We start from the raw sequence: 17273 nt of genomic DNA on the forward strand, positions 1-17273 counted from the left end.
CAGACGAAGGAATTTACGTCAACACTTCCGGTAAAGTTATCAAGAACATCGTGTTGCAGTGGGGCGAAATGCCATCGTCGGTCGGTAAGTTACGTGTAATCGTAAGTACGGTATCTTTTTTACGTGATTTGATTAAATCGGTTCGTTCTTTCATTCAAAACGTAAAGTGTTCGACTTTTCCGGGGAATTTTGCCTCCAAAGTCGAACCTTTTTTTTTGGAAACTTGAACGCCAACGAAGACGGCCTTCCAGTGCGGTCACTCACTACGCTGAAGTGTTGCCACATCGGGTTAAGTTATAAATTTTTATTTTGGGCTACAAACAACGAAAAATCCGTCGATACTCGTGCCAATTTCTTACGCGTTTTATTGCATTAATTACTTTTTCCGTTGTTTTTAAATCCATTATAGTTTTATGCATTAACTAAGGTCGTTCTAAATTTATTTATTTAAATTAATATTATTATTAATTTAGATAAGAGATGGCGCCTAACGTCTATCTCCAATGGCAAATTACTTAATATCTAATTATTAATAATAGCAAAATATTGATAATACCCAATTAATTACGGTTTAGTATTAACTAGAGCATTTACTTGCGTTATTTCAGCACAAATTGTGAATTAAAACGGGCTTTTTTGGGGTTAGGGAACGGGTTAATTTCCTTTAACTTTTTTTATGGGGGAAAAAAAATGGCTTTGAATTGGAGTACCGCCGTAACCGGTAAACAGAATAAAAATCTATTGTTTCTTTTTTCAGCTTATATTGGAACTGAGCAAATCATGGGATGGGGAAATAAAGCGATCGAAATAAGGAGCGTGGAAAACGGCCATTTAGACGGCGTCTTCATGCATAAAAAAGCTCAGAGATTAAAATTTCTATGCGAAAAAAATGATAAGGTATGAAACTTTTTTCTTTTCTCTCTCTCTCTTTAAAACGCTTAGTTTTACGGTATTAAACTTAAGTTAAGACGGCCTTTTACAAACCGGAAAAGGGACGGACCGCCCCAAAAAATTTGCGGTTTCTTTTCGACCTTGACTCGATTTATACGCCGAAAAATATTTCAATTGTTTGTATCGTCGACTTCATTCGCTTCGACAATTGAAATAGTGAAAATTAGATTTAAAAAGCGGCTTTCCCCGGTTGTAAAGACAAAACCCGATGTTCGAAGCGCCTTAGAACTCATCGGACGCGGGTGATACACCAGTCGACCACTAGGTGGAGAATCATTACACGGGTTCGTGAACCATCCGCGTCCCGTATAATTTGTATTTGGACGGTAAAGAATTCATATTATAGATTATTACTTATATTTTCGTACTAAATCGATAATTATAAGTGACGTCATCGTTTTCTTGTATTTCAGGTGTTTTTTTCGTCGGCCAAAGGCAGTTCTTCGTGTCAGATATATTTTATGTCATTGAGTAAGCCGGGAATGGCTAAGTGGTAATCGAATTTAGTTTAGTCCGTATTTAATTTTTCCATTCCAGAAAACCACGAGTCGATATTTTAAGACGTATTCGTACCTCTTATTTTTCTTTGTCTTTAACAAATACGTTATAAAGAAAGAAAAGAAAAAAATATATATACAAAAGAAGGTCGCGTAATCTCGAACCTTTAGAGTAATCGTCCTGTAAATGCTGAAATGTCATTGGGATTTTCGTAAGTGTTTAAAACGTTTTAAATCTGTCGAACGTTTGTACTCGTACGACGTAAATAGAGGCTCGTTTACGTATATTTAATGTCGTAACAATTAATTAAAATGCAAGCCAATTTTGTTACGTATTCGCAATTACGCAGCCGCGTGCCCGCCCAATCCGTTTGTTTCCACCGTATTTACTCGTATATATATATATAAATAAATATACTTATTATATATGTATATATATATATAATAAGTAAGAAACGGTTTATAAAATAGAAACACTTTAAAAAAAGTAACGAAATCATAATAGCACTAGTGACGTCAAACAGAAAGTTTGCGTAATCGGATCCGAAAGTCGAACGGGATTTCCACTCGAACTTTCCGTCAAGCGTAATTATTAGCCTCTGTTTTTTAATTGTAATTAATTAATTTTCTTTTATAGTCAGCGAGTGGATCGAGAAACCGGAAATTCCGGTTTGTTTTCTGGGTCGTGTGTGTGAATCGTAAGCATTTCCCCCCCCCCCCAAAGAAATTTCAGCATTGCAGCATTCGTTACAATTGAGTTTATTATTGTTTTTATTTGTATTTTTGATGCGTTTGTTATTTTTATTATTATTATTATTATTATTTAATATATTTTAATTGTTTATTTTTATATTATAGGAGGTTTTCTGTTCATATGGTGGAAATTTAGTAGTATTATTAAAAAAAAAAAAACAAAGACAATACTGTCGTGCCCGGTTGCAGTAGTTATTTTTATACTGTGATATTTTATATTATTTATATCGTTGTTTTATAAAGTGCCAATTTCAGTATTTTATATTTTAAAAAAATTCACGTTCTATTTTATTTTACACGTTTTTTTTTATTATTTATTATCTTTACTCCTTTTAATTTATTGTTGGTAGTGTTCAGAATAGCCGCAATTTAACTATGCACCGTATTCGTTGGTTTAACGATTCCCCAAAGATTTTTTAGGGTATAATTTAAGCGTAAGGTTTCACGAAAAAGCCATTATTAAAGAGACAAAAAAAAAACTTGGTGAAATTTTCTACATTTGTGAATTTAGAATTTATGGACATTTAGAAATATCACTTAAAATATGCTTGATTGATAGAGTGCAACTTTTTTTACACGTGAATGTTACATAAAAGTTTTTCATACTCTTGCTGAGTTGTGTACGAGAATGACAGAAACTCCCCCCCCCCAAAAAAGTATCAATAAGTATCGATGGAAATCAATTTTTTAGAAGCATTTTATAATAATATGTAAAATTCATCTTTCTACGGATGGATTATGTATCATACTTTTTGATATATCATCTGTGAAAAGTTTTTCTTTTACTCGTTTTACTCGAACCCTTTGGTTTATATAAATAAAATGCAGTAACTTGAGCTCTGTCTGTTGTTACGCTGGTTATTTCCCGACGGCATGTGACGCGGTCTTTGGGTTGTTTCCTTTGTAAACTACTGTAAAAAGCCGTGCGCGAGAAACCGTAAATAGTCGTTACGGTTTGTCTCCGAGCGTAATTATCGCGGTCGATAACAATAGCACGGGCTATTGTTATCGAAGTTTAGCTCGTGTCCCGAAATGGCCGACGTCGACCGCTTTTTACCGGGTTTCAAATTTGTAAATCATTCGAAATAATGTTGATAAACATTAATGTAGATGTTTAAATATGTTCATAATGACGGACATCGACCAGGAGTGACAAGTTTGTCCTTAAGAGGTCACACGACTTTTAGGACGACAAAATTAGAAAAAGCGATCGGTCGTTTCCCAGCTTAAAATATATACATTTAACAGTTAATTATAAAGATAATATATCATTTTAATAGAACGTGTATAATTTTTTTAAAAATCTTTACATTATTACTTTATTGAAGTTAACACAAAGGTTCAATTAGCAATTGTTGCTAGTAGTAATCAATGGTAAAAATTGGATTTGTACAGAACATCGTCGCGACATCTGGTGGATAGTCGAGTAAGCTTGACCACTTCACCAACGTGGAGTGGTGATGGAGAATGGTATCACCCATTGTCCCTCGCACCTGGTCGTAACCGAAGTTTACCGACGAGCACGAGGCTGCCAGAAATCACAGCACCCAGAAGAAAAGAAATCCAATTTAGACGGGCCGACTGTTGGCACCCATCCGTACCGCCGTAATAATTTAATTACATCCGTGACGGGCACTTTATTACTACTCTCCTTACCTCCAGCGCAGGTTTTCTGGATTAGCAAAGATGTCAACGGTTGCCGGGTCCGATTTGTATTTAGACAGTCTCGTCCTTTGCGAGCAGCAAAGTGCTCGGTTTAAAACAAAAATATAAATGCCGCTAACGAGAAAGCCTTAAGAAGGATGCACCATGCGGCGCAGCAAGGAAAAGCGGCAGCGCAACCGCACAAACGGCAAATCCGCTTACATTTCTGCGAATGAGTTCAGTATTCAAGATGGCGAACGATACCGACACTGCCGCTGTCCACGTGTTTACAAAGTTTGTTTTGTACGGCTTGCTTTATTTAGCTAGAAGATTTTGAATTAGATTTTCTTGGATCGAGAAAGGACTGGTGTACAAAATATGCTTATTCCTCGATCGAGATCTCTCGATAAAGAATACTATTTCGAGTAATATTCGGTTGTTTTGTTCTTTGAATTAGTTAAATTATATATGACTTTTTGTGTTAACATCTGAATAAAGAGGAAAGGGTAAATTTATCTCGGTTAACCGCGTCGAACTTTCCACCATTAAAAACACCGCGTGGTTGTATTTTCTCACGTGACTACCAGACGAACTGTTATTGGCTCAAAATTAACGCGTCTTGGGCACGAGAAAAGCGGCACAAAATGACTTCTGCGGCGACGTCATTCTGCCGCTTTTCCTTGTTACGCCGCATGTGCGCATCCTCCTTTTAAGGATCGCGCGTCATATCTTACAAAATTTTGGTGGTTAAAGGCAGAAATAGGTATGTCGGGACCAACGAACCGTAGAGTGGCTTATACTTCTACTTATAGACAATATAGTTCCTGGAGTGGCTGTAGCCACTCCATGTCTAAAGAAAATTGAATATACGTCCGCCATTTTCCTTTTAGTCAAGGAACGTGGCATTTGTGTTGTGTAAAGGCAATGAGCTGGAATAATTAACTCGTGTAAAAGTACAAAAGTAAAGAAGTTTTAACTCGTCATTTTTTTGTTTTTTTTTTTAATTTTGAAAGGAAAAACAAGACATTTCTTAAACCGGACAAAATATTCCTATAGCAATAAGTTTAGAAATGCACTTCACATTCTTAATTTTACTTCCCTGGCAATTATACACAACATGATTTGCAAAAAACCCTTGTTGAGACCTCTTGAACCCAAAAAAGTATTTAAAAAAATAAAAAAAATGAAAAAATATTTCGCGCGTGTATGTTGGAATCTACAAGAATCGAAATTTGGCACGATAGCTTGTGTATAAGGAGCATTGATGCCATTAAATTTAATAACAACAACCAATTTCATTTAAATTGAATTAAGTTAAAGAGGAAGAGAGAGATGACACAACACCCCTCTATCTCGAGACAGGTCTGACTTAACAAATTAATCTAAAATATTTTTTATAAAACTCGCCGCTACCCTCAAAATTATTGTCGAATGACAAAAAGTTATAAGTAAAGGTTTCTTCGGATAGGGAGACTAGTGATATTTACCACGTCTAACGCCTAAATAGGGGCCAGTTTCCCTTAAAGAGACCCCGGAAGGCATCCCCCAGGCAGATCGCCCAAGTGCGCGTTGCCATAACAAACAAGCTTCGGTTAAGGTTGTCTACGACATAAGAATTAACTTTTGTTATCCAGAATGATGCATATTTAGTGCACAATTTGTACACATCCTAATGATGTAGTTTCTATATCAAGTGAAAGACTCGCATGTATCAATTTTTAACGGGAAAATGCGACACTTCCATTTCCTACAATTATTAGTTCCTTATTTTATCTTACTAATTTGTCACGTTAAAATGCTTTTTTTTTTCGTTGTAATTATTTTCAAAAGTTGAAACCAAAATTTTCAAACTACGTAATAAAGATGGAGATATGCGAGTAATCGTTACGAGGGGGTCGAGAACATTTACGAAACGTTACGTAATGCAGGCTGTCCACCTTCCGGTTTGACGTAGCGAACCGTATCGCTTACGTCTTTGCTTTTGTACAGTACGTTATACACAATTAGTACATTAATTGTATCATTTAAGGGGTGGCGTCACTAAAGCAGCTGCGTATAGAAAATTATACTACGCGCTGCCGAATTTGACAAACCGTAATCGGACGACGCCATTTTTAGTCCCGGTCGCGGTCCTTTCGGCAAAATGGCGTCTGCTAGCACTCGTATTGCCGCTGCGCCTTTGCCGAGGGCAGAATCGTCGTACCCAAAGTGTTTACGGGTATTGCCGCAGGTATACGTTAAAAAAGTGAAGGTAATAATGCGCCATTCGGATTACGTAATCGAGTAATAACATGCCCCTCCATGGTTTGGGCAACGTTTAATTCGCATGGTAATGTTTAAGCGCGTGAAATTTTTTTGGTTATAAATTAATTTCGTTAATTTTATCCGAATCGTTTGAAGAAATACAAAGTCGATTTTTACATTATTAAGAGAGCAGTCATTTAAATTCAAGGATTTCGTTCGTTAGCGTTAATTGTAGTCTACGCTCTTCCATAGAATTATGAAAGCTTTACCTCACGCGTGCAAAATCGTGTCAGCTTTATCTATTAAAAGGTATTTAAAAATAAGAATGTTACCCTTGGTGCCAAGATGGCGGCTCATCTCTGATTCCATCAAGGAAACAGTGAGACGCACGTTCTAACCTAACTTATTCTGTTAGGTTAGAACGTGCGTCTCACTGTTTCCTTGATAGAATCAGAGACGAGCCGCCATCTTGGCACTAAGGGTAACATTAACCAAAAATAATTTTCGCTTTCCCTAAGCTATATTCCATAACTGAAAGTCGGGGATGGAAATTTAACCGATCTTCGTTTTCTATACTTAAAATATACAATTAAATATATCAATGGTGCGGTTTTACTTTTTAATATATTTTTAAAATTTTAGAAACGTTAAAGGTTAAAAGGAATAAATAACCGTTTTTTTACATTTATAACCGCATTTAATGTAAAGCACCAAATAAAAGGAGATATTGAAAAATTAGGGGAAAAAAAGGCGAGAAGAAACAAATTACTAACTTTAATGGCATTAGATATCCACACCTTAAAACTAGGCTTAAGACTCAAATTTGGGCAAATATGTATGGGCAGTGATTGGCCCTAAACTAGCCGAAATATGTATGATAGAAATAGATAAAAAGTTAGCAAAATATGTCGACGATGATATATTAACGTATCATATATTATTAACAAATGATAGAGTATTGGCTAAAGATGATAAATTCAACTTACACGCTATTGGACAGAAATCTTGGATCCATTCCTCCGTTTATACCGGCATAACACCTTGTTTTGTTGCGCAACATTTTTGTATTCGTTCCAAAATGTTGTAATAAATCCTTCGCAAAATGTCCCATCCACAAAGACTAATTTGCATATTAACGCATAATATTGGTACGTTCGATGTCGCGCGGTCAAACACGCGATTTACGTAATTTCCTTTGTGAAGCGACGCATACGTCGTGTTGCAATGCCACAAGCACCAAGTTCGGAAAAGAAATCCCTCCAGAAAAAGATGTTTTCCTTCGACGAGAAACCAAGATGCAAAAGAAATTATTCGTGTAATAATAGAGCGTTTAGCATTGTTGGAAAAAACGCAACGACCGATTTTCCATTGTTAAATACACCAGGAAGCCATTTTTCCTCATCACGCGGAATACAGAAATCTTGTTTACAAGTTGAATTAATCTCTTCCGGCAGAATTTTCTACTTTAAGTACTTCCTACAGCGCAATGCTACCCAGCCACCATATTTAGTCCACTTTTTACAATATTCGGCTCGGGTATCGCGTTGACACATTCGTTTCAGTTAAATACCTATCGCCTCCTGCCTTCTACAAAGGCGATTTCACATAGCCGGCCACTTGCGAGAAGAGATTTACGATAATCACCATTATTTCGTAATTGTAATAAATAAAAATATATATATAGCAACTTGCGTTACAAAATACTTTGTCGGAATATAAAAATGAAACGGCTTTTCAAATGTTAAATGTTCTCCGATGGCCGCCATGTTGTCCGTTTACTCGCGGTAGCAAATGGAAAATATTGCGATAGGATAGCTTATCGCGGCGATAATTGCAGCAACTTCTCTCTCGAACACGCAACTCGCTACTTTTATCGCCAGTCCGGAGTGACGATTCGATTTCTATCCCTGTTAAACACGTGCCATTGGTCGATTCACAATTCAATTCGTATGACGTCGCTGCCAACGTTTAATTCAGTTTTAATATAATTGAATAAATACAACGAAACCAATTTTATTTACTTTAATTCACTTTTTTCAATTAAAAAATGAACTTAAAGTTTTTAAATACAAATTTAAATTTTATAATTAACAACAACAATGGAAAACAATATAATTAACAATACTATCGTTTTTTTTTTCATTCGAATTAATTTTGGAAAATCATATAAAGTTCATATTCATTCTTTCCGTTCTTAATGAAGTCTCGAAAACGTGGGAGCCAAATGTCGTTAAATCGGAGTCCGAATCCCCGGCAAATGGTGGCAAAATACGAATCGATTTAACGTGGAATGTGGGGGTTATTTTTCTCTTCTCGAGTTACGCATTACGAACCGTAATTGCTCTGTTCTATCAATTGTTTGTATGTTCCTCGAATAGCAATTTTATGCTTGGTTCCGAGGAACGTACAGTACAGTATAACCAATTGAGAAAACAGCAAGCAATCGGGTACTTGGAATTGCTCTATTGTGAAGTAGTGTGTAGCAGAATTAAGTGTCCTGATCGAACGAATTCGAACCAAAAACGAACTTAAACAAGAAATATCTAAACCAAAAGATTAAAATAAAAAGTCCAATTTAATACGGGAAGACCCTTTTTATTGTATTAACAGGGGATTCTACCAGCCAAATTCTTTGTTTTTTGATATCGAAACCGCCTCCAGGCATCTAAAATCTACAGACCGAGAGCGCCGGGTTTCGTAGCTTCACGGAAGCTTAAAAATATGAACACGGATATGCATTTTGTACATACGATCGACTGTATATGTAATATACACAATATGGGGCCTACCATAAATTACGAAATGTAAAATTAATTCACTTAGTCCATTTCTAGCGAGCTGCTCGTCGAAGTCCTGTTTCTCTGTAACTGAAAGCTTCCGGTCCTCATTGCCAATTGGCTGGTTCGGGTGGTCAGATCCGTGCTGAACGCCGACTCCGTTAGATCTAGCAACTTCTGTTTGCACTGATCGTAGCTGTCGTCGTCACACTGGGGGATGAAGTTGCTCTCGTGCAGGCCGGAGATGTTTTCCTTCCACTTTTCCGAATCGATTTCCACGTTGCTCGACTTGTCCTGGGCCTGCTCTTCGTCCGAATTGTTACGAGAACCCCCCATGGTCCAGACGGCCAGAGGGGGAGGACGGTGCTGTTTCTCGTCTCCGGAGCTGAGCGCCTCCTCTTCTAGAGAAGAATGGGACATACTAGCAGCCAGATTGGGCACGCTCGAGTGATAATGGCCCTGTCCTAGCGTCCGGATTTTGCTCTTTAGTCTTCCGCTTTCTATATTGTTGTTGTTCCAATTCTTTGCCTGCAATTGGTTGAAAGTTTTGATGTCGTTGAGGCCCTTGTCCAGAGAACAGCTCAAGTTTGCACTGTTGATGTCGACGCCGGTTAATTTTGGAGGAATGTTCTCTTCGGGTGCATTCTTTGGTATCATTTCTTCCATTTCCTTTTTTAGCTCTTCCATCATTTGGCTGTGTGTGTTCTCCTTGTCGGACAGCGTTTCGTTCGTGGTGTTTGTCGACAGCTCGACACCGAAACTGTCGTTAGGAAACGTCTGAACACCCGAATCTGTCTGCAGACTGGCCGAATACGAGGAAGTAAGTGAAACGTTCGAAGGGGGCAAGTACAACAGGGATGCTGGTATTCCTACCAATTGTTCGCTGAAATTTCAAGAATTCATATTATACATTCCAGTTTTTAATAATTTAGGCATAAAAATAATTTATGTATGTTGTTTAAAACTTAAGTTTTAAACAAAAATGTTTTATTAAAACAGTAATAATAGCGTGACTGCAGACACAGAAATATTTATAATAATAATAAAACAAACATAGGTGTCTAATATCTAAAATACACCATTCGACCCGACCCGACATCTAAAACACGGAAAATTTCTGACCCAGGTCATTTAGAATGACAGGTTTTACCATTCTGGGTCAGTATCATAAAATCCCAGGCAAGAAAGATACTCTGGCAGCAGGCCAAACACCTTTGCCATCCTGGCCTTCTGGATAATCAAATGAAACTTAAGAGTGTAAGAAAAATATACCGAAGAAAATATTCAAGTAAAGCTTTTATTTTAATAAATAATTCGAATAAATTTTATATGTAGTCCATTCTGGACTCATTACAAGTCATAATCTTTGGGTATATGATATTGGTATCATTTATTAATAGATTTGGTTGTTTAGTATTTAAGTGCAATAGAAACATACAAAAATATAAAAAAATATTTTTAATTTTGCCAAACTGTATGAATTACAGGATGACTGTCACTAATCCAGCAATCAGTGATCCAATTCCACTATTAATCCGGCACTACAGTCCGTGCAGGGAAAGAGTAGATACCAGTCGGTCCAAACTGCAACAGACTGACTCGTGTCTACCCTTTTGCCATGCAGATTATAATTTCGGCTAGCATAATTTCAAATTTTCCACTGCCACTGTTTGGGGTGCTCAATGTTACAGGTGTACAGTATAATTATTTGACAAGAAACTTCATTTCATATGTGTTTTTCTTTATTGAACAACTTGTACTGATTTTACAGGGTGTTTTTAAGGGTAAAATGAGATGGTTAGCTGTTGGGTGTGTGTATTCTAACCTAGCATCAGTTATTTGACAAAAGTCACTTTTCTGGCACCCTACAGATCCCAACGATGCCAGATTAGTAACAATCAACCTGTACTTGTTTTTAAAGATATCAGTATCTATTCTAATACAAATCATCATTCACTTCAAAACTAAGAACAATGATTTGTCACAAACCAAATCTCACAAAATGTATTTTGTATAGATTTGAACGATTAAATCTTGAAAGTACCGTATATCTCGGCAGATGAGACGAGGTATAAATTTTTGTCAAAGTTTTTGAAACTAAAACTTTGACGAAAATTTATACCTCGTCTCATCTGCCGAGATATACGGTACTTTCAAGATTTAATCGTTCTCGTTTGAATATTGAATAGGAGCATATGTACAGATTAAATTTCATTTGTCGTATATGCTAAACAGATATATGCAGTTTTAGCATATATCTGTCGATATCTGTCCCATAAGACGACCCCCAAACTATCAACGGCCTATGAATTTATTTTAGATCGGCGATCATCATCTGAATAATAATACTGTATAGCGTATACAGAATTATGTTTTATTTGTAATTTTTCAAATGAACAAATTTTATTTTCTTGCATCTGGCAGCACTGCCTTGCGATTGTTGCAAACATTCGCACTGATTCGGCATTCGGGTAATAACCTTGACTATTCACAAAACGCCGTACGGGCTATTCTATTTTGTGCACATACCCTACTCTCTACTAGTAAATAATTACAGTTTGTCAGTTTTTTTATAATGGTTTTAACTTATATAAATTTCAATCTAATTATTTTGTATCTGTCCTCTAAGACGACCCCGGATTTTGGGGGCCCTTTTTTATGATTCAACTATCGTCTTATCTGCCGAGATATACGGTAATTTATTTGCGTAACAATTACCCCACAAAAGGCATCGTCTATATATATTTGTAATCTGTTTTATTGAAATTTAGAAATTCTGAATAATTCTAATTAGTTAGCTTTGACATGTGTGTGTAGACTTTCACACGATACCTAACACAGACATTTTGACACATCTTGCACATTTTAGGCTCGTTATTTATATATGTTTTTAAAAAATGTTTGATTTGTTTTAGTTATTATAGTATGGTAGACCCTTGATTTAATGGACTAAAAGATGATCCTACAGGAAAACTTTAAAACCTTCTTTATTTGCAAGTGCAATGTGCTAAAAGATTGAATCAGTCTGTTGGTTGGTATAAATTACTTAATGTATATTATGTGTGATACATTCAAAAACTTTGCAGAAAAGATTTTTAATCGTATTTTTTATTGATTATATATATATATACTTTTCAGTGGCAATCATCTTGTGTGCATTGACAAATTTTCAGCCTTTTGTGCATGTTTCTGTGCAGGGAAAGAGATTGAACCTGTAAGCTGCAGATAATATTTCCCGAGTTTGTTGGGGGTATCTCCTTCAAAAGGACACAAAATTTGACGTTTATTTTTTATTTCATACTGGACATTTTTTGGTTAAACCATACTCTGAAATCTCACTTTCACCATGTCGTGAAATGCATGCATTAACATAGTAACAACATAATTGGTTTGCAACATCTCATGCACTGTGACTCGCTAGTCAGCAAGAATTTAGAAAAGTCCGAGTTGCTCTCAACTCCACTTACAAGCAAACGTATTCTGCAAACTTTTTGAATGTATTATGTATTACTATTTTATTCATATTTACACATTATAACAAGATTTTAACATATCTTGTGTACATTTAAGTTTATTATTATACATTTTTAAAGCACATTTGATTTAACAAATTTTCGCAATGGCGGACATCTCTTCCCCAATTACGCCATTAAATCGAGGATCTACTTTATTGAATTTCGGACAATAAATGTCTTAACACAAATTCGATACAAACTATCTTTAAAATATAAAGAAGAAATAAATAAAAAACTTATGTTACTTTTAACTGAAATAAATACCTGTGAACATTTAATTTAAGTTCAATAAGACTGTGAAGATTAGGAAGGGTGGCTCTCAAATCTTGAGTGCTTAGATTAAAATAGTGTCGAAGCTAGAAAATAATTTCAATTAATTAAAACAACAATAGAATTAAAATGTATCAAATAATAATTAAGTCATTCATACTTGCGCAATGTTTTTATTTAAAAGATATACACCATATTTGAAATGCATCTGCGATTTGCCTTTTGCATACAAGGGAAATCTGCAAATATAACTCAAATTATAAATTCATCTGCATTATAAAATTTATAATTATTACACAATTATTATTATTATTATTATTATTATTATTATTATAAAAATCTTACTCTCTCTCTTTAATTGATATTTTATCAGTTATATGGTCGATAATAGTGGAACGTGAACCGAAATGATGTACGGGATATCGAAGAGGCACGTTTAAAAAATGCGACATCATTGAAATAATATGACATACGTATCCTAATGCCACGGATAACATTTTTTCATCTCTCCCTAAAAATAAATTTTTATCTGTATTAAAGATATCATAAACAACAAATATTAATTGTAATTTTGTATAAAAATAGCTCAAAATATTTTAAAATTCTATTTATGCACAGGTTGGTAAATGGTCTAAAATTAAGGGACTTAAATAAATTTAAAATATATCAAATTTTAATTAAAAGTAATTCCCAGATTGTTAGAAAAATGCAAAAACTTAATCTTATATAATAACAGGTTTAAAGTCTTGGCTATTTTCCTGTTTAAAGCCATTTTTTTCCAAGTCTCATAACTATATTATATAAAAATTTTCAATTAAAATAACAGGTTTAATTATGAATTTTATTTTGAATTAATGCATACAAAAGTAAACAAAAAAAAAATAGGGCATATCATCATTAATTACAGCATGTTTATTATTGATTACAAACTGAAGAATATGAAAATTTATATCAAATGCAAACAAAATGTTTCACATTTAACAAACTGTCTGATAAGAAGGATAACTGAATACGCTAACTTAGAGGGATAAGTTTAATAAATATTTGTCCATTATTTTAACTTATTATGCCTTGTGGTACTAAGAGGTTCTTTTTGTGTTTTTTTCGTTAATTATGGCAATGCAACACTTGGGCAATTTGCCTAGGGGAAATGCCTTCTGGGAGGTCTTTTAAGGATAACTGGCCCCTATTTAGGTGTTAGAGATGAGGAGAAAACCTGAAAAACTCTACATGGCCATCCCATCCTGGCGAGATGTGAACCCACAACTGAACTACCAGCATTCAGGGAAAGGAACCACTTGGCCACTGGTGAGCCCAAGAGGTCCTTTTTACTCATACCTGTCATGGGTTTAGCCAGGCCCACAATGGAAATGGTAAAATTGTGAAGGATGTGACCCAACATCCATAACATGGAAAATTCCCAGAAATTTTGACCTAGGTCATCCAGAATGGCAGGTTTTACCATTCTGGGTCAGTATGGTAAAGTCTGAGGCAAGAAAGGTACTCTGGCAGCAGGCCAAATACCTTCATTACCTTAGCTTTCTAGCTAAACAAATGAAACTTAAGTGTAAGAAAAATATACTAAAGAAAATATTCAAGTAAAGCCTAGTATCATGTAAATATCACATTTCATCATGTTGAATAAATAAAGCTTTTATTTTAATAAATAATCTAATAAATTTTATCTGTACTCTGATTTGAACTTATTACAATCTTCGAGTGTACGATATTGGTACCATTTATTAATAGATTTGGTGGCTTAGTATTTAAGTGCCATAGAAACACACTTACAAAAATAAAAAAAATATATACCAACAACAATGGATACCTGCAAAATCTTCAGAGTCAGGTAAAAAAACACCACATATACTAAAACTCTTTTTGTCAGGAAACTGAAAATAAAATTTAAATATTTCAATATATAAATTCAGTTTATTAATGTCAAAAATTTTATCATCATTGCAAAAGACTACCACAAATAAATGCAATTTTTATTTCCATCAAAATGAATATATCAAACCTGAAAAAATATAGTTTTATAACTAAAATACTTTATTGTAACAAGATGAAAGTATTTTACTATAGCTCTGTATAAAAATTTTTTCCTGCTTTGAATAAAATCTCACAAGCTCTTTATAGTAACGAGGATGAGTTATTTCAAAAGAATTAAAAATGATAAATTAATACTGCTCTTTAACTTTTATTTTTGACAGATTTAAACCTAAGGAATCATTTACTGATGTACAATATGTTTCTTTTAAATTATACTTTTTCAAATGGAATATATTCAAGGTGAATCTTTTACTGTTACTGAAGCAGACATTTTTCTACTATTCAAACAATGTTTATTTAAAATAGAAAAATTTAATTGTGAAAATTCACTATGTAAGGATTATTAAGAAATTAAAATTTATAAATTATTATTATTCTACAAGATAAAATTAACTATCAAATGTTTTCTAAATAAAAACATTACTTACTTGCACCATTGGATATATGTCGGATAATTCGGATATTAGTTGTTTTTGACGGAATAAAAGTTTTGCATTTGTTTTTAAAAGATTCTCTCTGGATTCGGTATGATATTTTTGCATTTCTATTAATTTTTCCTTATCTTTTTGTAATTGCTGAAGTCTGTCTAATAAATCTGAACCTGAAATAAGTTAAACAATTATTATATTATAACATAACAATTTTGATTCTTAAGTGATTCTTCTTCTCTTTAAAATTTTATTATATTCTAATTTTTTGTGTTCAGATCTAAAAGTGGGTTAAAGCAGTTCTGAAAAATGTATAATTCAATAACAAAGTGTGACTTATAATTATAGAAATAAATGTTTTGATCCTTTATTACAGGGGTGGCCAACAAGTCGATCGCCAAGCCAATTTTGGTCGATCGCTAGCGATGTCTTGACTTAATGTATTATATTTGTAACCAAACGCAACTGTATGCACGCAGTTATGACTCGACTCATAAGCAGTGAGTGCACTTCGTACTGAAACAGTGTATAAACATAGTATGTATTTCATTCACACTTTCCCCTCCCCACTTAGACTATGCCTATGACAACGAGTCGATCGCGATACATTTTTACGATAAAAAGTAGATCTTATGTGCACAAAAGTTGGCCACCCCTGCTTTATTATATTATAGTAAAACATATTCAGATTCTTATCTCAAACAGCAATTCATTAAAATGATAAACCGTAAACATGCCATTAATAAAATCAGCTCTTTATTATTTTAACGATAAGCAACAAAAATTAATTATTTTTTCAGTTTGTTTTGTAAAATTATATGCAATCTGTTGGTTTTAAGACTTTCTTATTCACAAGGATTTCAATATTTCTCAGAATTAATAAGAAATTATTGAAATATAAATTCCAGTGAATCAGAAACAGAACAAGTCAGAGAAATTTCTACAAAGTTATACAGATTTCCAGAATTTAAAAAGGAAATCATCATTTTTATGAATAAAATTGTAAATTAAAATGCTGTTATATATAGAACTTCTCAAAAATTCGGGTAAATTTCCAAAACAATAATATTAAGAAATTCCAACATTTTACAACAATCATTGTATGAACTTTCTAGGTGTGAATGGCAAGTATTTTGTAAAATAAAATTTCTGTAAATTGTTAACTTAGATTTAACAATCTAAAGTATTTGTAATTTTATTCAAGTAAAACAGATTTACATCAAGTTTTATTTGAGAAGTCTCACAGATTAAGACCTGAAAAAGTTTGATACTGTGTATAATAAATTACTGACTCCCAAACTCTTTAAAATTGTTACTCATTTTTTAAAAAACAAAGATTTGATGTTTTATTTAGTTTAAAAATTTATTATAAATGTGCTAATAAAATTCTATAGAAGTAAAAATATAAACTGCGCAACAATTAAGGGATGGATTTGCGTGAGTGCATTTTGTTTTGTTAAATACTATGTTAAAACCTCGACATAAGCATGATTTGAGTCCAAGACAAATTAAAGTTATCTGATAATGCATGTAACATGCATTTATGATTTTTATTGCATATTTTGCAGATGTCACCATTTTCAGAACTAAACAAGTAGTTTATAAACTTGTTGCGTGATTACAATACTACTGTTTCTGCTATCTATACATTGAATCTTTATTGAGCATGTACAATTAACATGAGATTTATCACCCTGCCGTCTAATCACAAATGTGGTTGCAAATTTCAAATGTCTTAAATTTGAACCATCTAACTTGTATTCTTTTAAAGTCCTACAAGTAGCCACGTTTTGGTTGCCACAGAAATCTCTCATTTTTCATATTCTCAAAATCCTTTGAGTTAGTTGGACTAAAGTTACTGTAAATGTTACATTTATTAATTTAATAATGTCCAATTTAACATCTTCAAAAAAAATCGCAAATATAATACTTAATTAAATAAAAAGCATATCACTTCTTGCCAGTAAAGTAATCAAACTTTCACACACACGGCATGCAAAGAAAAAGTTCTATTATATAGAGTTCTGTTCAACCAACAATATGGGTACAATAGCAAAAACTTACACTGAACTGATAAGAAAATACATACAGGAGCTTGGATCCTACACATTTATAAATGTGGAAAAATTCTTTATTGTAATA

General features: G+C 33.7%; 2 protein-coding genes across 7 annotated transcripts in view; one reads left to right on the top strand and one right to left on the bottom strand.

The window, feature by feature from the left end:
* LOC136971022 (serine/threonine-protein kinase mig-15-like) overlaps nt 1-3037 on the top strand; it is a 79701-nt gene extending 76664 nt beyond the window's left edge. For 3 of the 5 annotated variants that reach the window (XM_067265506.1, XM_067265509.1, XM_067265510.1), the window contains 4 exons: nt 4-84; nt 758-897; nt 1365-1444; nt 2307-3037. In XM_067265506.1, coding sequence (XP_067121607.1) covers nt 4-84; nt 758-897; nt 1365-1444; nt 2307-2337 — 332 coding nt within the window. In that variant the 3' untranslated portion in view covers nt 2338-3037. Of the gene's footprint in view, nt 1-3; nt 85-757; nt 898-1364 lie in introns of all 5 variants that reach the window. The other 2 variants (XM_067265507.1, XM_067265511.1) reach the window with 1 other exon arrangement.
* Nucleotides 3038-8096: 5059 nt separating this feature from the next.
* The window catches only part of Uvrag (UV-resistance associated gene), a 33139-nt gene continuing 23962 nt past the window's right edge, over nt 8097-17273 (bottom strand). For both annotated transcript variants that reach the window (XM_067265512.1, XM_067265513.1), the window contains exons 10-15: nt 15132-15304; nt 14480-14543; nt 12997-13162; nt 12812-12890; nt 12646-12737; nt 8097-9749 (exon numbers count right to left, since the gene is read on the bottom strand). In XM_067265512.1, coding sequence (XP_067121613.1) covers nt 8909-9749; nt 12646-12737; nt 12812-12890; nt 12997-13162; nt 14480-14543; nt 15132-15304 — 1415 coding nt within the window. In that variant the 3' untranslated portion in view covers nt 8097-8908. The remainder of the gene's footprint in view (nt 9750-12645; nt 12738-12811; nt 12891-12996; nt 13163-14479; nt 14544-15131; nt 15305-17273) is intronic.

Source organism: Centruroides vittatus, unplaced genomic scaffold (genome assembly GCF_030686945.1).
Source record: "Centruroides vittatus isolate TY-2023 unplaced genomic scaffold, ASM3068694v2 contig_2273, whole genome shotgun sequence".
NCBI lineage: Eukaryota > Metazoa > Arthropoda > Arachnida > Scorpiones > Buthidae > Centruroides > Centruroides vittatus.